The 27883-nt window shown below is 39.9% G+C and overlaps 1 protein-coding gene across 2 annotated transcripts in view; it reads left to right on the top strand.

Annotated features, from left to right (window-relative positions):
* Positions 1–27883, top strand: part of LOC136863237 (fibronectin type III domain-containing protein 5) — an 862231-nt gene that overhangs the window by 608102 nt on the left and 226246 nt on the right. For both annotated transcript variants that reach the window (XM_067139622.2, XM_067139621.2), the window contains exon 3: positions 21100–21221. In XM_067139622.2, the coding sequence (XP_066995723.1) occupies positions 21173–21221 (49 nt within the window). In that variant the 5' untranslated portion in view covers positions 21100–21172. The remainder of the gene's footprint in view (positions 1–21099; positions 21222–27883) is intronic.

Genomic DNA, 27883 nt, shown 5'->3' with positions numbered 1-27883 from the left:
ACGTAAATATAGTATACATTATATCAGTATATCGATATTTCGAAATGTTGTGGACCGTAGTTATCGACGAGAATGGGTCTTGACAATGTTGTAGTGAAATATTCGTGACGGAATTCGAGGATAGCTTTGCTCTTTTATACTCATTGGCTCTATGACCTCGTTTTCGGAGGATTTCTTTCTTAGCTGTCTGTACCCGCTCGGGAAGATAGAATTGGTGTGAAATGGTCGTCTCAACATTCCAGAAAATATTCCTTGGAACTCCTCGCAAAAAATAAACAGTGGTGTAGTATGGAAATTTAACCAAATTGGATATGTTCCTCCTCTTCTATCGAAATAATGCTCTAGACAAAGATCTTTGTAAACGTAGACCACACTCATCCTCAGGTAATGAGTAAGCTGAGACACTGTTGATGAAGTTTAAAGATCACGAAGAGGAAATGATGATATCAGAATATCCCGGAATATATAGTGATACTGGTCGTGTCTAAGTCTTCTATCTTCTACACTAGCTCACTTAAACAGACTATGAACGGGTACAGTATTTCACGTTTAATAACCGAGCACGACTGGGATTGGTTTACTCCATTAAAACTTCCACGTGAGTCTGCCCCCTTGTTCTAACTCCACAGATTTGTATGTATGTCGTTTTATTTACTGACTGATCTAGTAATTTAACGGTTACATGAAGCTCCTTTATAGCAGGGCTTTCCACCTGATTAAAGCGGTGCACGTGTTAATCTAGTTATTTAGTTAATTATGCCGTAGAGTGCACAAGTTTGCAGGCGTAGTAATTAGGTTTCAGACGAGCGATATGCGTATACCATGTGAAACGTGAGGTAAATTTTAGCACCACAAGTATTAGGAACTGATAAACACGAGTAAACTCAAAGGAGCAAAGAGAAATAACAGAGGTTACAAATCAGCATCATCTCTTGCGTCGATCTCACCTTCTTGTACATGAACAGCTGGCTTTAGAAAACAAATCATAAACTACGAGATAACCAATTATACTACAAACTAAATTTTTCTTACTAATAAATAGCAGGAATTGGTTTTGTACACTTACGTGAATATTATAATTGCCTTAATATCTTATGCTTCTTCCTTCATAGATTGTGTCAATTTATTCACACCGTCAGATATTTCACCTACGCCATGATATGCCATTTTCAACAACAATGATAGAACTCATTATGTAATGACACCGTCCGTGTATATCTACCTTTGAGAGCGCAATCAAGCAAATGGTTAAATGCCCACTCTTTAAAGACAATAAAATTCGCATTGCTATCTCTGTTCATGTTTACCCTGTATTTTTGTTGATAATAAATGTAAATGGGCATAACATTTACAACCTGTAGTACATCTTTCATAAACAGGAGTGTGCCGATAACATTTAACCTTCAAATCTGAGAAATTTCTGGTACAAAAATACAGATAGGTTTGCAATTAAAACTATTGACACCGAGCTCGATAGCTGCAGTCACTTAAATGCGGCCAGTATCCAGTATTCGGAAGATAGTAGGTTCGAACCCCACTGTCGGCAGCCCTGAAAATGGTTTTCCGTGGTTTCCCATTTTCACACCAGGCAAATGCTGGGGCTGTACCTTAATTAAGGCCACGGCCGCTTCCTTCCCACTTCTAGCCCTTTCCTGTCCCATCGTCGCCATAAGACCTATCCGTGTTGGTGCGACATAAAGCAACTAGCAAAAAAAACACTATTGACAAATAAAAATCCACAGCCTGTTTCCAGTCATTCGAACGAGTAAGGAATGGAATGATTGAAGCCCCCATCTAGCGACGAGGATAGGATTTGTGCCAGCTGCCGAACCCTCTCGCACTCCTCTGGGACAATGATTAATGACTGACAGACGAAATGAAATTATATTGGAGAGTGTTGCTGGAATGAAAGATGACAGGGAAAACCGGAGTGCCCGGAGAAAAACCTGCCCCGTCTCCGCTTTGCCTAGCGAAAATCTTACATGGCGTGGTCGGGTTTTGAACCACGGAACCCAACGGTGAGAGGCCAGCGCGCTACCGCCTGAGCCACGGAGGCTTAATTAAAACTATTAGAGTCAAAAATATAGTGAACCTACTCATTCTTCATATGGCTAGCAGGCTGTAGTAAATATGAAATGCGGCCAAATAATTAATATCTCTTCCTCTTGTGATTTCAATAACAAATGGGAAGCAACTCACTACCTTCTGTGATGAATATTTCAACATATATAGGGTGTTAGGGGTATACGTGCAGATATTTTGCTAGTCGGTCAAGAAAAGTACTTCTCCGAACATATGCTGTACACTTTCTAATTTTTCTGTTATTTTCCCCATAAATGAGTAAAATATTTCAGGACCTAATGTGTTTTGAACGGCCGTGGTAGGAAATGCCGCTTATTTCATACTGACCTCGTGTAGTAAAGTACAGTAGGAGAGTATATGGGTTGCTGAACCTGTTTGTTTCCGAAGGCCAACACATGTCGCTGTGCCTTCCCGTAGCCGCTGGGCTAGTTGGGGTGGTAGAAGCACATGCCAGACCACTTCGTGTACTCGAAAACCGGTCTAGGGTACTCTGTGAAAAGTACATGTAATTCTTGCGTACGTATCCACTCTTGTACCTTCTCATGTTGCCGCCGAGTGCTATTTTGTACTCGTACAAACCGTTCTCTATAAATGTAATTATTGTGCCAATTGGATTTGTATGGACATATTTGTTGGTTGAAATAGAACTGAGCTTTTAAGGTCATTCATAAACAATGCCTAAGGTTAATTAGTTTTAAAATGATCAAGCTTCAGGACTATGTTCGGAAGAAATTCAGTCCTGACTCCGGGCTACGACAATTAAAACAGTATATGACGCGGAACATCCGTACCAGAGCATACATGCGAATAAAGTGTTGTGCAGTAGTGTGTGATTGATAAGTCTTCAGTGAAATTACTCAGTGATCAAGCTGACAAAAATGAAGAGAAATAGTTACTGAGTTAATGAACAGTGGGTGCACGATTTCAGTGCTGTTACTGTGTCAGAGTATGTTGAATTTTGATAACAGGCAATGCGAGTTATCTATACTATTTTCATCATATTTTCAGGTCAACGAAGGAACGGTGGACATTGAGAAAACGCTATCCGTAGGTTCAATGAAATTTTTATTCATGCCACATATTTCAAAGATCGTAGTTTCATCCATGCTTTTGAAAATTGCTAGAAGGATAAAGAGCTCATAGTAAAGTGCCGCGCCGGGCTGTGTGGCTCATATGGTTGAGGCGTTGGCCTTCTGAACCCGACTTGGCAGTTTCGATCCTGTCTCAAAGGTGCTCAAATACGTCAGCCTCGTGTCTTTAGATTTGATGAGGAAGATGATGATGATGATGATGATGATGATTGTAGTTTAAAAGGGTCTAACAGCTAGATCATCGGCCCCTAATGGTACGAAGTACAACGAAATGAAACGACAAGTAAAACTTCAAAATGTATCCACTGACTAAAATATAAAACGAATGATGATGAAAAAATGACCATGAATCCAAACCAATCAGAGGATCTTATTCAAAATGCCTTATTTTCTGAGATGATGCTTGTTGTCAACAGGGGTCCAAAATTTAGGTCACCGTCATCCTCGTAATTGTACTAATCACTGGTAAAGCAGAACCATGGTTTCCCTCGCTTTGTAGTACTAATCACAGGTAACGTAGACTCATGGTATTCCTCGCATGGTGGTATTAATCACAGGTAACGTAGACTCATGGTGTTCCTCGTATGGTGGTACAAATCACAGGTAATGTAGACCCATGGTACGTCACACACAATTGCTCCACTCACAGTTAACACAGACCCATGGTGTTCCTCGCATAAGGGTACCACTCACGAGCAACGCAGACTAATGGTGTTCCTCGCATAGCGGGACTAATCATGGGACCCGGTATTCCCGTGGTGTTTCTCACATAGTTGAACTAATCACACGCCACGTACACTCATGGTGTTGCTCACATGATGGTACTAATAACTGGCAACGTAGACCGACGGTATAGCGCAAATTGTGGTACCACCCACAGGTAACACAGACCCATTGTGTTGATTACATAACAGCTAATTCTTTCAATTATTTTCTTTAATTATTAACACAATTATTAGCGGAAATACGCTTAAAATCATCGTTCGTCCCAGCTAACCGATTTGTATAGCGCCACAGCAAGTAGTGAAAACTTTGCATGTACTGTGAAGAAGAGTAGCAGGTGTATATTTCTTTTGCCGAGGTCATAGACACTGAGGTATGATTCACCCGCTTACCGCGCGCATTCGTCAGTCTGGCAGTCTCTTTAGTGCCCGTTAGTTTTTTAGGGTGCAGTCAAATACGAAATGATTTTAATTCTATAATCACTTCGTACTTCTTTTTAATTGTAATAAATGCGTAATGTTTTCCTTTAATGAAAGTTCTATTGTAGAATAAAGCAAAGCCATGAAGGCCCTTGGAGGAGTGGAAGGAAAAGGCTTCCGCTATTGTTAACCTCGGCACGTGATGGGGTAGAGTGGTTAGCTCTACGTCCGGCCGCCTTTGCCCCCCGGAATTAACCTGGTACTCATTTTTGGTGTAGGCTGATTGAACCTCAGGGCCATATGCACCTCCGGAAGTGGAAATCTCGTTTCTTAAATTTTACGACTTCCTGACGGGGTTGCGAACCCGCTTCCTTCCGGGCGAACCGAGCACACCTTTACTGCCTCGGCCAGGCAGCCCCTTCTATTGTATAGTATTGAATCAAAATCTCAAAAACTATTATTATTGGAATTACATTGGTAAACTGTGGGCCTCCACTTCTCTGTCGAAATGTGCTTAGAGAGCATAAAAACCTTACCCTTTTGTAACTTTTCTTTTTCAGTTTTGATGTATATCCCCCCCCCCCCCGATATATCCCACAAACCCAGGTACTGTTTGTTGCCTCTATTTTTTTGCCCTCGCACTTTTAATTCCCAATCGCCGCTACTGATCGTACGCTCAAATATCAGACTGACTAGCACAAAGGGAATAGGACCAATTATAAAAATGAATCAAATAAAAATATATATTAATGTTGCTGGGAACATCTACCATCAAATCTTCTCTTGCGTTGTTGATATTAAGTAACAATGTCCTTAACATAATATCATTCCAAAATGTCAGTCTTCTGGCGGCTCTGAAGTGATATACAGCTTAATTAAAAGACGCTAACGTGGAGTGAGGGTGTGGAAATAATCGATTTGATACGTTTGGTAAATGACCCTAAGTATGAATAAAGTCGACCTGGAAGTAGGAAAGGAGGAAGGGCTGAATGAGAAAGACGGACCAATATAATGAGAGTAGAACTTCATTATTCCATTATTTTAACAAAAAAACCCATGGCACTACAACCCTTGAAGGGTATTGGCCTACCAAGCGACCGCTGCTCAGCCCGAAAGCCTGCAGATTACGAGGTGTCGTGTGGTCAGCACGACGAATCCTCTCGGCCGTTATTCTTGGCTTTCTAGACCGGGGCCGCTATCTCACCGTCAGATAGCTCCTCAATTCTAATCACGTAGGCTGAGTGGACCTTGAACCAGCCCTCAGGTCCAGGTAAAGATCCCTGACCTGGCCGGGAATCGAACCCGGGACCTCCTGGTAAAAGGCAAGCACGCTACCCCTACACCACGTGGCCGATCCATTATTTTAACAGCTGTAGCGGAAATTTCCTCTGCGTGTAAACTGGGATTCATTTTGAGGTACTATTCGGTACGTTTGATTTTCCCTTACACGTCGTTATGAACTGAGTTCCCTTTTTTATTATATTTCATTTCTGCCCTTCAAATTATCATTCAAAGCCATATGACACTTAGATTTAACGTGTTGGCCGAATGAAAAAGAACAGATATTTTAGAATTTCTTCAAGGAAGGAGTAGAAAATGTTGTCTTGAAACGAGCCTTGGATTGGATAAATGTTCTGCTCCAGGGTGAGCGAAGGTATTTCCCCTCAAAATGTGGGGCAATATGTTTGTCTTGCCTTAAATAACAAACATAAACAAGAGTAACTTCCATGAAACCACTTTTTACGCCATACTGTCGTGGTGAGTAGCTCAGACGGTTAAACACTGGGTTTCTGAGCCCCAAGGTGGTGGATTCGATCCTGCCTCAGTGTGATGGAATTTGAAGGTGCTCATATACTCCACCCTCGTATCGGTAAATTTAACGGCACGTGAAAGAATTTATTTCTGTGGGACAGAATTCAGGTACTTCGTCGTCTACGAAAACCGTAGAAGTTGTTAGTACAACGTATTTGTTATTATTATTATTATTATTATTATTATTATTATTATTATTATTATTATTATTATTATTATTATTATTATCAAACTGAGCTTTAAATGTCAAAATCTAGAAATAGTTGGGAGATTGTTTTCGTTGTATCGCAAGAGCGAACACAGCGTCTGTTCTACGTACTGACATGTGCTTCATTGTACCTGAGCCATTGCTGCGATCGATTGTGGGACGCCTTCCTGAATAATTTGTAGCCTATGCTCTCTTCATTTAACTACTATCCAAGCAAATCCTCATATAACTAGAGCAAGGATTACAATATATTTTCAGTGAAGTTCATGAGCTCACCTTTTAAAGTAGCGTTGATGTTAACTCACAATCGATATACTACCATTTAATGACAATAATACGTTAGAAAGGTAAAGCTGATTCTCCACAGACAATAAAAGTTACTGGAAAGGAAAAAAGATAGTTCGATTATCTCAGGATGGAATTTACCCAGCTATGGAAACTCCATCCTGAACTAGACAAACATGTAAATAAGTAACGGGAAGTATCAAAGAAGTGACAAAATAAAGTCATGCGTAGGATGATGGAAATATGAACAGGAGCATACAACAGCATAATTGTGTTTATGCTGTTATGGTTTCGTTCTATAAAATCCAAGTGCCTTATCCAAACCTGGACTTTGGCGTCCTAGCCATTGCCCCCAGCTAGATCCAGAGGCAAGTGATCAGACATCCTGAGCTGGAGTTTACTTGCTGTGGGGTAGTAAGCTCCTTTCCCCTCCCACTTTAGCCAACAGCACGTGGCAATCCATCCAAATGTTGACCACTCCCGATGTTGTTTCATTTCGGAGATCTCACGGAATCAGGTGTTTCAACGTGGCTACGGCGTTGACGTTATCTTTCTATACAGGACTGCAAATATTTGTAAAATATAATGTACTTCATTTGGCATCATTGAAAAGACAAAAGCCCTTGTGTTTCACATTCAGCTTGGCTATGGTCACAGTATCAACAGTCACGTAAAACTACAAGCCTTGGCGAGACATCTCTTTTTCTGGTGTCAAAGTAATTGATCCATGTTCAGATGTTTCTCCAAAATTATAGAATACGAAAAGTGATTCATTATATCAATAGGCTCAGATATCGTTCAGACATTTACCGAAAAGGAGACAATTTTTCTTCAAATGACAGTTTATTGAAAATCTTAAGTCAGCCTCTATGGTGCAGTGTTTAGTGTGATTAGCTGCCTCCCGCCCCCCTACCCCCTACGGACGTCCAGGTTCGATTCCTGACTCTGCCACAAAATTTTAAAAGTGGTACTCAGCCTCGGGAGGTAAACTGAGTAGAGGGGGTTCGATTCCCACCTCAGCCATACTCGAAGTGGTTTTCCTTGGTTTCCCACTTCTCCTCCAAGAAAATGCCGTGATGGTACCTAACCTCAAGGCCCCCGTTCAGCATAGCAAGTGAGGCCACTAGGGCGTGCTACTGGTCCTCCTTCCCAGTTGTATCCCCTAACCCAATATCTCATGTTCTAGGACACTGCCCTTGAGGCGGTAGAGGTGGGATCCCTCGCTGAGTCCGAGGGAAAAACGAACCCTGGAGGGAGAACGGGTTAAGAATGGAGAATAAAGAAGAAATCTCAAATAACTACCATGAGTTCTCCGGGAAATATTATTGACGTGAGAAATTTAATATCATGTTTTGCTCGGCAACGACGACTATAATCGTAATTATTTGATTATATTTCTATTCACATTTTTATAAAGCTCTACTATCGGATAGTTTCCTGAGTTGATTATTTTAAATACAGTAAATCACCGGGTGAGTTGGCCTTGCGGTTAGGGGCGCGCAGCTGTGAGCTTGCATCCGGGAGGTAGTGATTTCGAAGCCCACTGTCGGCAGCCCTGAAGATGGTTTTCCGTGGTTACCCATTTTCAGACTAGGCAAATGCTGGGGCTGCACCTTAATTAAGGCCACGGCCGCTTCCTTCCCACTCCTAGACCTTTCCTATCCCATTTTCGTCATACGATCTATGTGTATTTTCTTTTAAATCCCACTAACTACTTTTATGGTTTTTGGAGACGCAGAGGTGCCGGAATTTAGTCCCGCAGGAGTTCTTTTATGTGCCAATAAATCTACCGCCACGAGGCTGACGTATTTGATCACCTTCAAATACCACCGGACTGAGCCAGGATCGAACCTGCCGAGTTGGGGTCAGAAAGCCAGCGCCTCAACCGTCTGAGCCACTCAGCCAGGCAAATCATATTATTCGGCACATACGTTTTACAGTGGTCTTTCCTATCAAGACCTACTGATTATTGCGCAGTGCGTCTTCTGATGTGGCTAGAAGAAATGTTTTACTTGCATTGACCTGTCTCAGTCTCATCCTTGGCTTTGATAATGTGAAAATGACCGAGGTTTGAGCGATGCTAGTAATGCCATTCCTTATGCATCCCGTCCCTGTTACGAATAGTGTGAAAATATCACTGCACTCATTGGGTCCGTTGGTGCGGACATTCAAGTGGGCTTGGCAGACTGATATGTAATAGCAACTTATGGCTCAGTGAGGAAAGGAACGGGAAACAACCTCCCTCATTTCCTAATTAGGCATCTTCAGTGACGCCTGGGCCACCTATGACGGCTGATGGCGGAGCGGTTGAGGTTCGAACCAGCCTCCGGGCAGAGTATTCAACATACGTGTACGTTTTAGAGACAGTTTAACATATTCCTTTTCCAATGTCTCTAAACGATATTTTTTCTCCTAGTCGGCTTTAGTTTGCCTTGAGAATTAAATTACAAGTCTTTTCTCTAGTATATTTCTTACACTAGACCATTATTAAATTATTTGATTATAATACTACACAAATTAACAACTACTATATATGATAGTTGTTATTATTATTATTATTATTATTATTATTATTATTATGAAAACATTAATTCTGAACTATAATCTAGGTAGAGTAGAACAATATTTTACTATGAACTCACCCATTCATACCTTAGACATCTCACAAGTCAGTTTGACAAATTAAGCAAGTACATACGGCAATCCACCTTAAATGTATTTATGAAGATACTTTCGCAATGTTACCAGGAAGGGAGGCCCATGATGTAGCAGCAGAGATTGCGAAGTAATTATGTTTATGGTCAGCAGAACTTTGTAAGAGAGAGAAACCAGATCCTGTGCTGCAGTGATGGTTTGATGAGAATATATTAACTGTGTAGAAAGGTGAATTGGCTTATCTGAATGTATTTCCAGGGAAGGAGAGTTAATGAGTGATTCTTAGTTTCAAGTGAATCTGGAGAATCAAAAATATATAATAGTTTATTTAAAATTTTAAGTGTACTGAAGTTCATTAAATCCATAACCAGCTAGCAAACTGTTAAGGTTCTCATGTAGAACTTTGTCTAAGAAACCACATGAGCAAATTTTATCATTATTCTCCCAATGACAGCTTTGAAATAAAGAATAAAACCTGCTTTGTGAGAAAATCTACAACGATCCTTAAAAATACAATATAAAAGCATACAAACGATAACAAAATATCAGGTTACAAAAGTAAACAAACAAATAAAACAAAAACTACAAAGAAAAACACAGCTTGATCTTAATTCCTATTTATCACTCAATCAGTACAGAAGGTGTCTACTGCATGTAACCTTACTTACCTTTGAATTCTTCTTGACACGAGAATAAATAAACTAATAATAATCACAAATGTCTAACAATCTGGGGACCAGTGCTCACCTATGTGGATCACCCGAAATTAATTTTAATAAAGCATAACCATTCTCTCTTCTACCAGAGCTTGCACTTGATTCTATATTGTGAAACAATTTATTAACACCCTACCCAACGCTCTGAAAACGACTAAAAGGGTAGGAACTGCTCCTTGGTGTATACCTCAAATAACCGCTCCACACTGACTCGAAATCAGCTTAAGTATCTATATTCTATCACAACACGATTCATACGTGTTTCATCAACACACATATATATATAAAATAAACATACTAATTAACCCAACATAAATAAACGAATCCTCTTACCCGGAGGCCCCGGGTTCGATTCCCGGTCAGGTCAGGGATTTTTACCTGGACCTGAGGGCTGGTTCGAGGTCCACTCAGCCTACGTGATTAGAATTGAGGAGCTATCTGACGGTGAGATGGCGGCCCCGGTCTAGAAAGCCAAGAATAACGGCCGAGAGGGTTCGTCGTGCTGCCCACACGACACCTCGTAATCTGCAGGCCTTCGGGCTGAGCAGCGGTCGCTTGGTAGGCCAAGGCCCTTCAAGGGCTGTAGTGCCATGGGGTTTGGTTTGGTTTGGTTTTTAAATAAACGAATGGCTGGAAAGTTTTCTCCTTAACAGGTGAACCTACATCCCAAAGCGAAATGTGAAACAAAAGTGCACAGAAAGGCTTGGCTCCTCTTCTTTGACGACTCGGGATGATGGTGAGTTAAAACAATTTTTAGTAATCGGGAGACAGAGACGAGGAAGTTCAAAAGCAATACACTTCACTGAATTTGTGTAACCATGCACAAGTCTCAACGATGCACCATAAACACGCGGTATACGGCTCTGGATACCATTTCCAACACTGTACCTTTCCGTCACACACTGGTTTGAACACTGTTTTAGACAAGTTATTGTACACTTTGCAAAATGAATGGCTTGTTCTCCTCAGAACTCATCTACACCGTGAGAACAGACCATGGATTTTTGACAAGTATACCGTTGGCAACACAATCAAAATATTAAATAATCGGGAGCGGGTGAAGCAGTGATACTGTCGTTAACTCGCACTACACAACAGACACTAGAAAATGAACACTGGGCGATAGACACTACAAACCTGTGGTGGGTTGAAATAGCTAATCGATACATACTTAAAGGGCGTATACACGTATACACGGATGATAATAATAGTTATAACAATAACAACATTAATAATAATAATAATAATAATAATAATAATAATAATAATAATAATAATAATAATAATATATGAGTACGAATAGGGAAGAAGATAGACGACACAAAAGGACAAACAAAAATGCCAACATGGGATGAACAAACAGATGTATTCAGACACAAAGTACGACAAGTTATCAACAGTCAAGGACCAGATAAATAAAATATCACAGCTCATATCTTGGCAAATAACAGAAGAATTACCACAAAGATTCGTTGCAGGTAATGCGTGCCAGTTTTACATAACAGGGATTTCATCCAACATTATTGTGAAATACACACACGGAAGAAGACAGATTTTTCCCAACCAACGTACATACAATAGTAGGAAAATAATAGAGGAATACAGGTAAAAGTCGAGAACAAGGTAATGACTGATCCAGGTGAAAATTTACGAAGAAAGTCCAAAACATTCGTGAAAGGGAAAGGTATCAAAGTTAAAACGAAGTTCGTACAGAATGAAGCCATATCATAGGAATAAATCTGACTTGAACACACTGCTCTATACAATTTTTAAACTAAATTCTAGAAAAAATCGAAGTTCCGCAGTTACATATTACCCAATAAAATCACAGTTTAACAGTGCACAAGTTGAAAATACGACAATTTTACAACAATGAGATATAAACAGTGTTGATCTAACAAAGGTTCGAAGGTATTGACGGAAGAATGTTTATTTCTACATTAATTCAAGGGGGATTATAAGTCTAAAGTAATTAGAGATCCGCTCGCTCTGATATCGATAATATAATATAATATAATATAATATAATATAATATAATATAATATAATATAATATAATATAATATAATATAATATGTCGAGTACAAATACTCGATAAGAAGGAAACTCAATGAATTTGAAATGTACAAATATTAAGTTTTCAACACCTCATAGTGCAATCATAAAAGTCCCATGCTGGTGTGGAAAGGTCCAAGATATACAGTAAGTAGAAATTTATACTGGCGTAAAATAAAGATGGCCCTCTCTCTTCATCAGTCGAAGTACGTTTCAAAAAAGAAGGCTTACAGAGCCAATTTATATTAGAAAGTTGGAGAGAGGAGGGGCACACTTGCACTCTCACACGCCGAGAACATGCTGAAAGTATGAAGTCAGATGGTGATGATGTCGTCCGGCGCTGTGCAGTATGTGTAGAGTGGAGGCAAAATGTTGAGCAGAAGTGAACAGAATGTCACGGATCAGGCTTCGTTCCGCTACCCGCCAGCTGTCCACAGAAGAATCCAAAGGATTTTCTTTTTTGTATCTTCTTGTGCAGTCGAAGATTCCACAGAGGAAGACGAAAATGAATGATGATGAAAGAAGGCATCAGTCTTCACACATGTTGGATAGAGTGGTGTCCCATGCTACGACGTCAGAGCAGACTGGCGGTGAATGCGTCTAGAACATAAGTGCAGAGAAGTGTTTCCATAAAGAATATGGGGAATAGTACAAAATCTAGATTTAGAAATCGAAGAAAATGGGAAGATGAAGACTATATATAATACAAAGACGCGAAGGTAATGGGGAAGACGGACATCGAAATGGCAACAGGGTGGGTAGGGTAATAACATATGGTAATATTTAGAAAGATGGTTGGGAAATATTTACTCCCGTTACAGTAAGGCCCGAAGGCTTGGGAGGGAGGTCACCTTCAACTGCTGGAGAGAGAGGGGGGGGGGGAAATATAGGGCCAGCAGAATTTTTTGGTAACTGTGATATGCGAGTAATTGGACGGATACTTAATTCCGTGGAATATGACAATAGTGGAGTGGTTAGAAAGAAAAGATAAGGTTCCAAGCAAGGGAGACGCAATTCAGCACAAAAAATTCAGCATTAGGGTAATTTTTCGTGAATACGAAATTAGAAACCTTGAACTTCATTAGTTTGGACTGATAAAAAGCACAAATTTCCAAGTTTGGTAGTAAAATATGCAGAGCAATAGGGCATACGGAGAACAGATCCGAGGAAAAATATTACAAGAAGAAATTAGGTCAGCAGCAGGAAAGGAAAAAAAATGGAAATGAGGGACATCAACAGATAAGGTAGCACATCGGAAAGAAAGGGACAAGAAGAAAACAAGTAGGTCAACACTGAGTCGAAGTTTTAACGTTTTACACAACACTATTTTTTTACAATTTGTTTTACGTCGCACCGACACAGATACGTCTTGTGGTGACGATGGGATAGGAAAGGGCTAGAAGTGGGAAGGAAGCGGTCGTGGTCTCAATTAAGGTACAGCATTTTCCTGGTGTAAAATGGGAAACCACGGAAAACCATCTTCAGGGCTGCCGACAGTGGGGTTCGAATCCACTATCTCCCGAATACTGGATACTGGCCGCACTTAAACGACTGCAGCTATCGAGCTTGGTAAACACACTAAATATTAAAACTACACTAGTGTCCAAAAGTAAAGCATATGTTACGAGTAAGCAGGGAAGTGTGTGTTAATATTATGTTTTAAAATCTTAGAAAAACTGTAGGTTTGCATCACAAGTGATGGACTTAATTTCTGCGCAATCTAGAAATTTTGGTTAAATGAAGTTCTATGTACAAAGTGTTATTTTGGAATTTAAATCTATATAAGAGATCCTAGATGAACTGTAGGGTGTTTAAGATCTCGAAAAATTGGTATTCGTTTTGGTATACATTTTAACATCAAGTGGATATCTCAGAATATAACAGCGCATATATTTTATTTTTGCATTCTGGAGAGATTGATTGAAAATTGAATCTTGATTAATCAACCGCAGGGTGATTTTCGTGAAAATATCAATAAATATTGTCAAAAAAATTAGTTATCATCTATTATTCGCCCTGCGAAACTATCCTTCTCTGTACCTGCTCCAATAAGTAACCGCACACTACCTGAGATCCTTCCCATGCTCTGGCCCTATAATCTTTTCCTGGTACAGTATGTTGTTTTCTTTTAATCTCAGTTCATTCGTTAACAGTCCAACGCTTATCCGGAATCTTTTGGCCGGCCGTGTATAGAGACGCCAAACCCAGATCAGATTCGGTATTTTTCCGAAAGGAGACATTTGTCATGGTGGTCAGTTCAACAACATCGCTTGTAAGGTCGTTGGTATACAGACAACAACTCGCAGGGAGGAACAATATTTATTGCTTTCAGTACGTCATAGTCCCAGTGGTTCCGCCAGGACCTTCGGAGGAGCACCAGAGTGCATATTTCAGATCAGAGAGTAGGAAATCGGCTGCACGACGCAGAAATTATATCAAGGAGGTATATGCCGAAAGCTCCTCTTAAACCATACCATAGCGCATGGCATCTTGAACAGTGCAAACGTATGTTCTTTCCTGATCAAGTCACCATAATCTTGCACCCATACAACAGGATAATCAGAATCTGAAGACGAACCGCTGAAATATGAAGTGAGTCTTACATCCTAGAGCGCCATCAGCAGCAAGGACGGTGCGTCATATTTCGAGTTGGAGTAATGTTTGTTTGACGTACCGATACGTCTCTCATTTCTACCCTGGGTAACGTTACTTATCTTTAGTTATGGGATTTGCTCCCGCTGTGGATGAAAATTTTCTTACTCTTCGAGCCCGAGTGATCAGCCAGTACCTTGAGGCACGTAGCATACGGCGAATGGTGTGGTCAGAATTGCATTATCTGAGGAGATGTACTGTATTGAATTTGCTTGGAGTTTACTGAAGAGAGCCGTCCTAATCATCCTGCTTACATTCAGCAACTGACTGAAGCTGCTATACAAGACTAGGATAATCTTCCCCAAGATAAGTTGCATTCTTTGGTGCTGAGTATGCCTTATCATGTTCAAGCATTCCACATTGCCAGAGATACCAATGAATGTTAGTGATCTGCTGTACAATCACAGATAATGTTGTGTTCAACATCCCACATCGCCAACTCCGTGCTTTTGCTGCTTTCGTGTTGTTTTTGCACAACAGCCTGCATTATTGTTACGTTTGTATGTATCCTTCGTAATGTAGAATGTACATAACAAAACACAAAACATAACACATAACAAAAGAAGGGCAGTAAACAAAAGTATGCACATTTTAAAGCAATGTTCGAGAATTAAAATTTATGTATTTCTCGGGGCATCTAACAGGATGGTTCGTTGCGTTTAAGCGTAAATCACAATTGGAATGTATTATTATTATTATTAAATTAAGAATATATTATTCGTCATATACTTATTCATAAGTTACTTTACGTAGCACCGACACAGATAGGCGACGGTGAGATAGGAAATTGCTAAGAAAGGGAAGGGAGCGGCCGTGGCCTTAATTGAGGTACAGCTCCAGCATTTGCCTGGTGTGAAAATGAAAACGATTCATCATTTCTCTACCTGAAGTAAACTTGATATATTCTAGCAGAAACTATCGTATCACAACTCAAAGCTCCTCTTTCACTAGAAATATTTACTTTGTTTAATAACGTAATCTTCAGTAACATTTAGAAATAAAAATAACCACAAGATATTTGGGCAATGAAATGAGAGGTGTACGTTTCACTACTCATACATCTAAGCACGCAGCTTCTAGATTACTGCAGACTAAACTAAGAACGATAATGTATGTAGAATGTTGAAAATGAGGAATGTTAATATCTGTAGAATGTTGCATGCTAAGAATTCCCATTAAAATACTTTGTTATAGTAATTCTGGATGCATAGCTCCCTGATTGTACCTTTAAAGCACTATCCAATTTGTCTTTAAGCCGAGGGACGATAAAATTTCACGGACAGTCTACAATTCATGTGGTTTATTCTCGTCCATATCTTCCACATTGACCTTAACTCACAAAACGAATGGTACCATTTTCGTACACGATATCCAATATCTCTAGGATAAATAATGCTGTAGATATTCCAAAATGTTCTCTTAATAGAATCGTAAAGTAGTCAGGAGATGAGATTTCCCTCGTTTGAATTTTCAGAACTAACCCGCCCGCTACTTTTACCACACTTTCGTAAATACGGATATCAGCATTAGTGCGGCCAGCATGCTTGATGCGGAGCAGGATAAACTCGGCTGAAATACCGCGGCACCGAAATGCGGGGGTGTGAGCTATGCTAGCAGGGAAGACGAGGATAAACCAGTGTTGACAGAGAGATTAAATCAACACACTCGGCATTTTACAATGAAGTTTGGAACTGGACAGCTTGTTACGGACTGAACTCACACACCTCGGGGGACTGGTACGGACGACTTCATCCCATAGGCCGAAATGAAGCACGTGCAAAAGTACCACGATTTCGGGACGTTATATTTTCTCCATGTTTTCATTGTATTGGTTATTTTCACAGCGCCCGTGACATAGCTCTTTTTTAAGAAACTGGAATTACTGCCGTGTGCCATAACGTAAGCATGGCATCTGTATCTTTCTTCAAAGAATTACAGTAATAATAATTTCGTGAGGCTATTGTTAGTCTGGCGCAGCCCTTGTAAGGCAGACCCGCCGATAACGGTAGGTGGCGTCCACCATGCATGAGAAACTGCTTGCTATTCTGGCAGAGTATTGTGTTGTACGTTGTGTCGGAGTTGCAGGGATGTAAGTAACAGCACAAACACCTAGTCCCCGAGCGAAGAGAATTAGGTCGAGAATTGAGGGAGGGACCCTCAAAAACGACGGCGCTGGCCACTCAGCCATGCCGTCGTACAGGATTATGATGAATTTGTGTAAGGCTTAAGGGGTCAGAATTAATTATCGGTGAATGGCGCTACAGCCCTGATAGACTTAGACATACCAAACGACCGCTGTTCACTGCGAAGACCTATATATTAAAGATTGGCGAGTGATAAACGCGACTAAGCCTCTCAGCCGTTATTCTTGGCTTTCTCGACCGTCAGATAGCTTCTCAATTGTCCTCACTTGGGCTTAGTGGACCTCGAACCAGGCTTGAGATCTAGATAAAAATAGCTGATCTGGTCAGGTATCGTATTCATGTTCCACAGTCTCGCTACCCTAGACGCGGGACCGGGACGACTGTCTTGTTAGAAATGGGAAGACCTGAGCGCAGCGCCGTAATGCTTGGCCATCCTGACACAATTATACTATATTAGTCTCCTTTCCACCCAAGCGAAGCTAGCCTTGAGGGTTTGGGGTTCATGCAAGTGTGTGCGTAAACCATTGTAAGATTATTGGGGATTGGAATAAGTGCCTAGCGTTCGAAAATAATTGGACTCATTCTAAACATACCTCATGAGTCACCGAGATGCTCTTAATTATACATTCCTGATTTTTGTCACTGATCTTCACTGTTGGACAATAATCAACTATGTAACTGATTAGTAACCCGTTACCAAAATAATCAAGTACAATTTAGTTAAAATGGTAGTTACATAACTACAATTACAGGTTACTTTAGATTGCATTGTAATTATTAATTTGTTAATATATTTGTAAAGTAGTAACTGAAATCCCAGCGCACGTAGTCAAAATCACACGTGCATTTATTTGTATACATACATTTTTAAGGGTTCATTGTCCGTTATATGGTTGCTGTAATTGTTGCCCATTGGAGGTATAATCATGACCATGCAAGTGATGTTCAGTGGTCGGGGCGTTCGTGTATTTTACCATAACGGGAATATAGCTGGATAAATTGCTACTCAATCTCCTATGTAGATAGTACCAACCTTGGAACAGATCTTGGGGTACTATTGTCTAATGACTGGAAAGGTTACGGGAAGGGGACAACATTAATATTTCGAGGTACACTATCTTAATTCATACCAGAGTCACGGTCTCAACGAGCTGATCATGTTGTTTGGGTTTTTGTCGGTTTATCCTCTGAACGTGCGGTAAGAACAGTGATATGATGGAGAACACTCAGCACCCCAGTCCTATACCATGGAACACTCCCCTCTACCTCTTGCGGAAGGTTCTCCTACAAGAGGAAATACAACGTACTTACCTATTCTACACCGAAATCTTTTGTCCTTGAAATGGAAGTTGCATAAACTAGTAAGTGAGCCTTGGAAACATTGTTATCATTTAGCTGAAGTGTATTTCGAAAGCACAAAACGACGATTTGAAGATTATTTCGCACCTTCGAGCCCACAAGTAGAAGATGCTGCCATAGCAGTTCCGTCATACCCTCGAACCATAAGTTCAAATTGATATCGTCTTTTGACAAAATATAATATGTAAGGCTATTTGTAACTCCAGTACCGGTACCTAAAGAAATCATTCCTCAATTCGAGCTTTCAAATAAACCGGAGGAAGACGATTTGTTCTGTATTGACTTCAATATAGTCAAACCGGAGCAAAAGCTAAACTTCTAATTGCACACTTTCCAGAGTACCTCAAATTGTTACATATTTACCTGCAATGTAGTTAAATGCTGGTTTGCGTACGTCATGAGTTTTTCTTACATATCGTTGTGAAAGCAATTCGTTTCTAATTTCCTGAAGTTCTCTGCAGCTGAAGGAAACAAGGGTTTTACATTGTTAACAAACTTCTCAGAAATCAAGAGAATGTCTTTGCAATATATCACTCCACTACCTTCGTCCACTCCAGTTGAAGGAATGACCTGGTATGCTACGATCAACTGTCCAAAAGCAATCCACATTCCCGAAGAGATATTTCAGAAACGCGTAATTTTGGTTCGTGGTGTGGGTTGGTGTAGTCACGTCCTAGATCATGAACAGTGGGCAATGGCTGAGTGGCCCAGTAAGTGATGCTGATTAACATTCCATTATTTGTCACTCACAAAATATTGATTTAGAGAAATCGAGACTACCGTCGTATTGTCTCTGTCTTTCTCTCTCTCTCTCTCTCTCTCTCTCGCGCGCGCGCGCGTGCGCTTGTGTGTGTGTGTGTATGTGTGTGAGAGAGAGAGAGCCATTCATTTCCATCATCTAATCATTGTGGCAACTATTATTTTGCATTATTGATAATTATCAATTAGATGAATGTAATTTCAAAATAGTATGATGTCTATTTAGATTATTACCAAATTTGTTGCGCATGTTGTTGCATGTATGGAAAACATTTTAACTTAGTAAGGGATTAAACATTTTCAGTTTTCTTATTCGATGAGTCGTTTCTTATCAATCTAACGGAACGGTGAATTAAATTTTACAACGTGGCCTGCATGTAAATTTCTCCTCTCCTAATTAATTTCCCCTACATTTCTAACCTATGGTGAGTCTACAGCAGAGGTGCTCAGCTGGGCGCCAGTTAAGGCTAGCCCAGTGCGGCCGAGCTTGTTTGACGTAAATGCGGGCAGCTTACTTAGCAAGCACACGTCACATTGAAGCGAGAGAGCGAACGCATTTTTCAGGGAAGTTAAGAAGTGTCGTTCGATTGTAACTAAGAAGCTCTCCTCCACTACTCAGCGAAATGTTGAATCGGGTTCAGTGTTAAAAATAAAAAATAAAAACGCTGTAATCGCAATAAAACCGATATTTCCAACATATTCCGGTTTTATTTATACTACGCTCGTTAAACAGTTACTTTTTTAGTTTTTTCTTATATTTATACATTCAAAGAAAACTGATACGTTATAATGTTTGTGTTACAATTGACAAAGGTACGGAGTTTAATCGCACAAGCTGCGATTTATAATTCCTTGGATGACTGTGACGGTATTTCCATTAAAAAATTAAAATTCCTGTTATTCATTCAGCAAAAAGTAATATATTTATTTAATTCAACACGTTTACTGGTTGATTTTGCACAGTGTTCTGGTGTCATGTGACTTTGCTTGTTCGCTGAATTTCTGAAAATAGTATTGATAACTTATCTATCAGGCGTCCGATGATAATAGCTAGCCTCTAAATGGCGAGAGAGTTTCGTCACGAGTGACGGCATAGATATTTACTTCCCAGATTAAAGTACAACAGCAATGTAAATATATCAACAAGATAGATGAATAGTATGCCTTCAAATAAATAACCTAATCGATTTTATTCCGGTAAGCACACATCACAGCTTATCTACCTTAACTCCGTATTACAGTAGAAATATTTCTAAAGCACCTCTTAAAATATAATAGTGAGAATTGCAATTTATTACGTACATTATAAAAATATTTGAGATTGTACAGTAGGCCTAACACTTTATTGTATCCGGCCAAAATACATTAATTGCAATGAATAAGAATAACTTATTTCGTACAAAGCATTCCGAAAATGGCGTGGATTTCTGCCCTCTTTTTTTCATTACTTAATGCTTCCATTCCAAACACGGGTATCGCCGCAGTGATCGAGAGTGACTGCGAGAACTTCGTCCAACTTCACGGCCTATGACGTAGCCAAAACGTCACTGGGGTTGAATAGCATACTCTCATCGTCCGCCCGCCCACTTCCAGTGCTGGGCGCCCGTGGGACGAAATGCCCAGCGTGAGCACCTCCGGTCTACAGTAAACGGATTTAAGCTAATTCAGTGAGTTGTCAGTTTCGCTCACCGCTTGAATTTCACAATATAGACTCTCAGAATACTTTCATTGCCTCTATAAATTCTCCCACACACAATTATGATTTCAAGGACATCATTTCGTCTAGTTGTAGTTTCTCAGTGTTGGAGGACGTAAATTGCGTATGAGTAACTCAACTTCTTACATATTTCCCTCAATGTTGTTAAATGCTGGTCGCGTATGACAAGAGTTATTCTTATATATCGTTGTGAAAGCAATTCGTTTCTAATTTTCCGAAGTTCTCTGCAGCTTAAAAGCACCTAAATGGATGTACTGATGCTTAAAATTAAACAATAACGCTAAACTCTTCACATCCTTTTGTAACTCAGATTCCTCTTCCAGAAATTATTCCTTTGATCGTATCTTAACAATGAAATAAAAGTAAAATGTGTTTGTTACTCGCTCTATCCGAAACTGAAATGTGGTTTACTTGTCTTCGTAGGTGCAAACTGTTGTGTATCCCATGGACTGCAGCGAGGAAGGCCGAGGTTTTTGGCGGCAGGCTGAGAACTAGTATGTTGCTGCTGGCTGCCCTGCTATTGCTTCAGGGGGCCCGACTGGCTGGTATGTAGCAATCTAATATTGTGCAGTAACTGCCCTTAACGTGTGATATTGCTGTACTTCGTTAGTCCTAGAGAAAAATCTCCTTTTATCTCCAATTATACCCAGATGAGACAAGTTATTATAGCTACTATAGATCTTATAGCTACTAACATTATATGTGTTTGCTCCTCCATATGTTGGCGATGGAGAAATTGGGTTCCGATTATCTCCAAATTTCTCACCTTAAAATAACAAACATTTTTGTTCCCATCATCGTAGACATCGAGCCCATGAAATATACGAAGAGTGGCTGTAATCGTCCTGTCTTCCCATCAAAACAACAATCTGCACCGCTTCAATCACCACTAGAACCTACGAATTTTCCCAACGCTGTATATTACTAAGGTATCATCAATAGATTCCTTAACTTCTGTAAGTGTAGAGATGGATCTAGCTTGTTCTCAATCATTTCACAGACGCTAATAAATTTGGCTTTAATTTGTAAAACTTAGATATATCCCCGAAGAAAACATGGTGCATTATCCCTCTAAAAGTGAACCATCCGTTCATGGAATACCACTGCTGCGTATGCCGGGGAAATACTTCAATAGCCATGGAATTTGTGATACATATCAAAATGGCTCTCCACATTAATGCACCTTCCTAATGCAGTTCAGAACAACATACTTCCTCCGACAACTTGTTCTCTTCTGCAATGATCATGTTCCCAACTTTTCTACAAGAGAGTGACCCATGTATAACAGATCGTCAACATAACAGAAGAGAATTGTTTATATATTCGATCAGGAGAGCTCATTATATTCAATCAGGGAATCGTCACGATATTGGCAAACCCGATGGAATTGTGCTGAAATAGGCTGATATTATGGCTACACTGCGGACGAATACCCTGATATAATTATGTAAGCCACTTGTGGCTTATGCCACAATAGCCTTCGTTCCACAAGGGACGTTGTACATTCACGCCACGTCAACATCGAGATTTGTATATCGTTTTCCTTAAGGTCATCATTAGGTACCGTAGCAGACCACCAGCATCTACGAAGAATGTCAGCTTCAAAATGCTCTGACCTCATCATCTCTTAAATATATGGCCCATGCAAGCTTCAAAAAGGTCATTATAGCTGCTACCTTCAACTTGAGTCAGGAGAAACAGCTGCTTACCCTTTAAATGTTCCCTTCCGTTGTCCATACGTCATTCATCTCACATAGAGCTGGTCACAATATTTTGCCTCGTTCACATATTGGGCAGATCTCTACACCAGTTCTTGCAGTGAATTTATGACTTCGCACAATATTAGGTAGTTGGGGTGTGTAGGGAAATAGTTTGATCGGTGACGTCCATCACTCATCACATCTGTATACCTCTTAAGTGTCTAAGCGAAATAAGTTTGAAACCAATTACGGGTTTGCCTTGTATAGATATTCAGCTTTATAACTTCTCGAAAACATATGCAGAATTTACATTTTTATACAGTATAGAACATCCGAGTATTCATTCACATATTCTCCACTACGTCTTGGGTGGTTAACTTTACTTTCATACTCCAGATTCTGAAGTTCGATACACCGTATTTCATTTAAGGCACTTTTCATCGAATTAAATCTCCTATATCGGTTCAAATTATTTCTGGAAACTTCGTAGCAGATCATGAAACAAAGCTTTGGTTAAATTCATGACCGCTATCTCAACACGTCTACTAGGTAAAACTGGTACATATCTAAATTGTCTTTTATAAATAAATGATTAGTTATAACTACATCACTGAACCTTCACAAAATTATTATTGCCTTGAAATTTTCGACCTTCCATAATCCTCTCATTGGACTTATATTCTTTATTAAGGATTAAGGTTTATTTACTATTCGAAAATGTTTTCGTTTGGTCATACTTTGCCCAACTCTGCTTAAGAAATGTTCATTGTTTACTACCTACTGTAATGGCCATAACTGATGGAAATGTGAGAGATAGCTGTAATGTCTTCGATACCTATTCCAAGATCCTGGCATGCATTATCGTTCATGAAATATTTTGCTCTTCAGTCATCTCTAATGACGAAAGTGTTTTCGGCACCAACGACCCACAATTTCTTTTAAAAACTTTTTACAGTGTTACAACATCGATCTTCACATGCCTCAGAAAAAAGCTGGTAGTTCGGTTACCACACGTGCTGAAGTTTCTGTGACTCCTCTACCTCTAAACTTCGACTGAATTTGTTTTCCCATCGTTATTCTCCAGTACATTTGTCACACAGTTTCTTGATTTCCCTGTTTCGTTACAAGACCATCCGAAGAAAATCGTTGATTACCTCACACTTAGATACAAAACACGAAGGTTTTGTTGAACTGTGTTGGGCTAACAATGATGTGACGATATAACCTAAATAGACATCCATTGTCAAATATTGTCATTGTCAAACAAGTGGTAGGTTTAATCGCAATCTCTAAAGCATCATCAGGCAAGTTTCTGTTGGGGACGCCAAGCTGTGGTAAGTCCTGGATTTCTGTATTACTGTCAGATCCCAGACATCTGGTCGCAATTTGCTGCACCCTTATACAGTGCGTACTTAGTGAACTATTAATTATGTAGGACACTTTTCTGTCATAAATCAGTATAAAATTCCCAGTTTCAAATTAGTCCTTATTCATAAATATCCGTCTCGTATTTCAAATTTCTTTTATTATTATTATTAATTACAACTGCACGCTGTAGGCTTGTATCAGTGGATTTGCTAGGAAACTCACAGAGAGTTATTTTTCAGAATGAAATTTGATCAGTGGAACGAATATATAAAAATTGTGAACGAATTATTACATATACACAACAACACTGGTTATCAAATATATTTCACATACGTAAACACTCGAGATGATTGAGTCTAACGCCTGTTGTACCAGATGAGCTCAATGACAACTCAGTGACTGGATGAGTCCTGTAGGCGGAGGTAAACAAAATTTGCTATCGCTTTCATCTCCCATCGTCAACATAAGACCTTTCTCTGTCGGGGCGACTTAAAGCAACTAGTTAGTTTCATGTTGTGCAACCAGGAAAAATTCTAAAGAAATGTTTTGTACATTACAAAGGCCGTATAGGCTGCGTGTTGGAAAATGGAATGGCGTACGGCTTTTAGTGCCGGGAGTGTCCGAGGACAAGTTCGCTTGCCAGATGCAGGTCTTTTGATTTTACACCCGTAGGGGACCTGCCCGCCGTGATGAGGATGAAATTATGATGAAGACGACCCATACACCCAGCCCCCGTGCCAGCGAAATTAACCATTTATGGTTAAAATTTCCGACCCTGCCGGGAATCTAACTCGGGACCCCTGTGACCAAAGGCCAGCACTCTAACCATTTAGCCATGGAGAAATAATCACAGCACATACTGAAACCGTTCATGACACCGTCAGGAGCATGTCGTAATACCCTGTGAATAAAATATGGCGTTTTCCGCGCCGTTCTATTATAAATAGTGCCACAACCAGGATGTTTTGCCCAATACGGGGCACGAGTGGCTCTCTGCTGGTTGGCAGGACTAGGTTCTCATTACAAGCACTTAGCGAAACGAGGGTTTGCGCCAGCGACTACTTGAAAAACCCTCTCTTTCTGAGAGAGAGAGAAGGCAGGAGGCACGCTGCTCGTCATCGGAGATTTAGCTCAAAGGGAGGTGCTTATCCCGTCGTGTCAACGCGTGAAAGAATAACTCTCTGTGAGTTTCCGAGCAAATCCACTGATACAAGCCTACAGCGTGCAGTTGTAATTAATAATAATAATAATAAAATAAATTTGAAATACGAGACGGATATTTATGAATAAGGACTAATGTGAAACTGGGAATTTTATACTGATTTATGACAGAAAAGTGTCCTACATAATTAATAGTTCACTAAGTACGCATTGTATAAGGGTACAGCAAATTGCAACCAGATGTCTGGGGTCTGACAGTAATACAGAAATCCAGGACTTACCACAGCTTGGCGTCCCCAACAGAAACTTGCCTGATGATGCTTTAGAGATTGCGTTTAAACCTAGCACGCGTTCAGAATGAAATTTGATCAGTGGAACGAATAATATTTGAGCTTTCATTTGATACCTCAACCGACGTTGATAAGCAAGTATTAGCGGACCGATGTTCGAGAAGTAGGCGAGGCTTGCCCCTTCTACCAGCGCCAAGCTAGATCTTTTATAAAAGTTAGGAGATTTTTTCAGTCTTTACTCAGTCTTTATGCAGTTGTTGCTCAGTTTTATTCAGTCTTATACGCAGCCTTTATTCGGTGCAGACTTAGTGCAGTGTATTCATTATATTGTGCGGTGTGAAGATACCTTGTACCCAAGGATCTGTAAAGCACGGTGTTAATTATTGACCTCTGTATTCAAGTGTTACGAAGCTATGAATTATTCACTCATTGTGAGATTTTAATGTCACTGTGAAACCATATGGGCTCAGTAAAACGAGTGATATTCGCCTATATTGAACCGTGTGGCAGTCGGTGAGGTTTTATTAAGTACGGATTGCTACGTACTTAACGCAGTACTTGGGTTAGACAAATAAAGTTAAGTGCCGTAGGATAACTTGTAACATCACGATAGCCGATTTGGGAAGTAAGCTTGATGTGAAGGAATAGCGGCTTATGTGCGAAATTACAGAAGGGGCAGCGTCTGCTGATTACCATAAGAACACAGTGAGTAACATGTCCTACGTGTAGTAAGTGCCGTGAATTAGGCGAATAAAATTCCATTAACACGCACAGCTTAAAATTAAATTGATACTTTGTGTAGCCAGAAAGTGTGTGCAGGTGAACGTGCGATGTTTCAGTACGTAGCTGATTGTGATAATTGTGATATGCAAATGAAAGAAAGTAGGTAACGAGCTACAAGACAATATCGTTACAGGGCTAGTACACTCGAGTCTGTGAGTGATTCTAGTCACAACGAGTTATAGTGTGTGGCATAAAGTTAGCATAGCTGTAACAGAATAATTTCCTCATTTGCATATATGAACGAGCGAGATCGTCAGATCCAAGAGAAATCTACAAGCTGTTTGCCTGTGTCCCATCCCAGTGCGTCCGAGAACTTCTAGACCATCCGACGCCAGGTGAAGATCCAGACAGCATGAACGTGACCCAGAAGAAGTCGAATCCAGGATTCCACTCTACTGAAGATATCATGATGGCAGCTTAAGCTACTATGGGTGTGCCCGCCTGATGACGACTGATCACAATGCTGAAGCGAATAGTACATTTCCAATTTTTGACCTGAGAGTTATATCACCCCTTAACTGTAAATAGATAATTGTATGCATGTAAATAAATTATAGTAAGCTGTTTCAAAGGGATTGTAGTGTCAGAGTTTATTATTTTACAGGGAATTTTTCTTCTATGGTTGGGGAACCAGTCATTTTATTTGACCCCGGGAAAATTAATGCATGATATAGTCATAACATCCCAGAATTGGTATGTGTGAAGTATCGTAATGAAAATGGGTTAGTGTTCATTAGATTGTTTCCAGCCACCATCAATTTGTAAGTTAATATGAGTCGTCAGAAAACTCATAAATTATTCATTTTATACTTCACACGTAATGTAGAAAATTCCTCCAATCTATAGTTTTAAGACTGCTGATCAAGATGACAGAGACACGACAGTGGGGTGCGAACCATGAATGATTTAGGACGCGAATGTTAGAGTTCATTTAAATTCCCGAAGGATAGTCTTCTATATAAATATGCATGTGTTTGAGATATCGGAATGAGAGCGGAAGCCAACTCGCAGGTCATTGTCCGGAAGGCTAAATTGTGAATAGGATGCGAGTCTCCCAAATGATTACATGTTAAGTGCGAAGTATTATACCGCATCAGGGAGAGTAGTAATGAGGCTGAATAAAGCCAGATTGTGATATTCAAACTGATAGGAGCCGGATGATTGAAAAAGGAAGATATTCTTCTGTGAGAATAATAATAATAATAATAATTATTATTATTATTATTATTATTATTATTATTATTATTATTATTATTATTATTATTATTATTACAATCATGGAGACTGCCGTTAAGTTCGGGGGATGATAATGAATGTGGCCACCAGCTGGGAGCACCACGAGAGATTTATGGCCTCTTGTCTGAACGAAGAGACGACTGAGGAAGTCTCGCCTTACCTGCTTGGGACACTGGGCGGGCTGTTCTTTCTGCCTCACTAAGATGAAGAATTCACATGCAAAATCAAATATTACTACCGTCGTGTAGAATCAACATTTCACGAGATGAAAGAGTTCCTCCCAACTTTTTTATTTAAATCAAGATAGGGAATTTCAGGAAATGCACCCCGGATTCTGAGGAGCGTGGGTTCGATACCATGCGGGAGTGATGACTATGGTCACTGTCAGTGGTCATGGATTGATTCTACTTTCTCTACGCTTTTATATGTGTAGAATGTAGTATTCCTAGTGTCTCATTTTCAAATGATTGCATTTATTCATGTTGTATATTGTGTTCTGTTGGTTTGACGAATGTGTTGTCCCGCAGGAAACAACGTTGTTTGGAATTTGTCTTGTCGAATAGTTTTATTAACACATTGGAGACCGTGTCTTAAGGTGGCATATGGGCAGGCAGACCGCCATATTCTGAAGGTTTTTAAAAATTGTAGAAAATAGTATGTAGGTTGCAA

The sequence above is a fragment of the Anabrus simplex genome, chromosome 2 (assembly GCF_040414725.1).
Source record: "Anabrus simplex isolate iqAnaSimp1 chromosome 2, ASM4041472v1, whole genome shotgun sequence".
Classification (NCBI taxonomy): Eukaryota; Metazoa; Arthropoda; class Insecta; order Orthoptera; family Tettigoniidae; genus Anabrus; species Anabrus simplex.
Note: the sequence above shows the minus strand (reverse complement) of the source record. Positions and strands in the feature narration are given on the sequence as shown.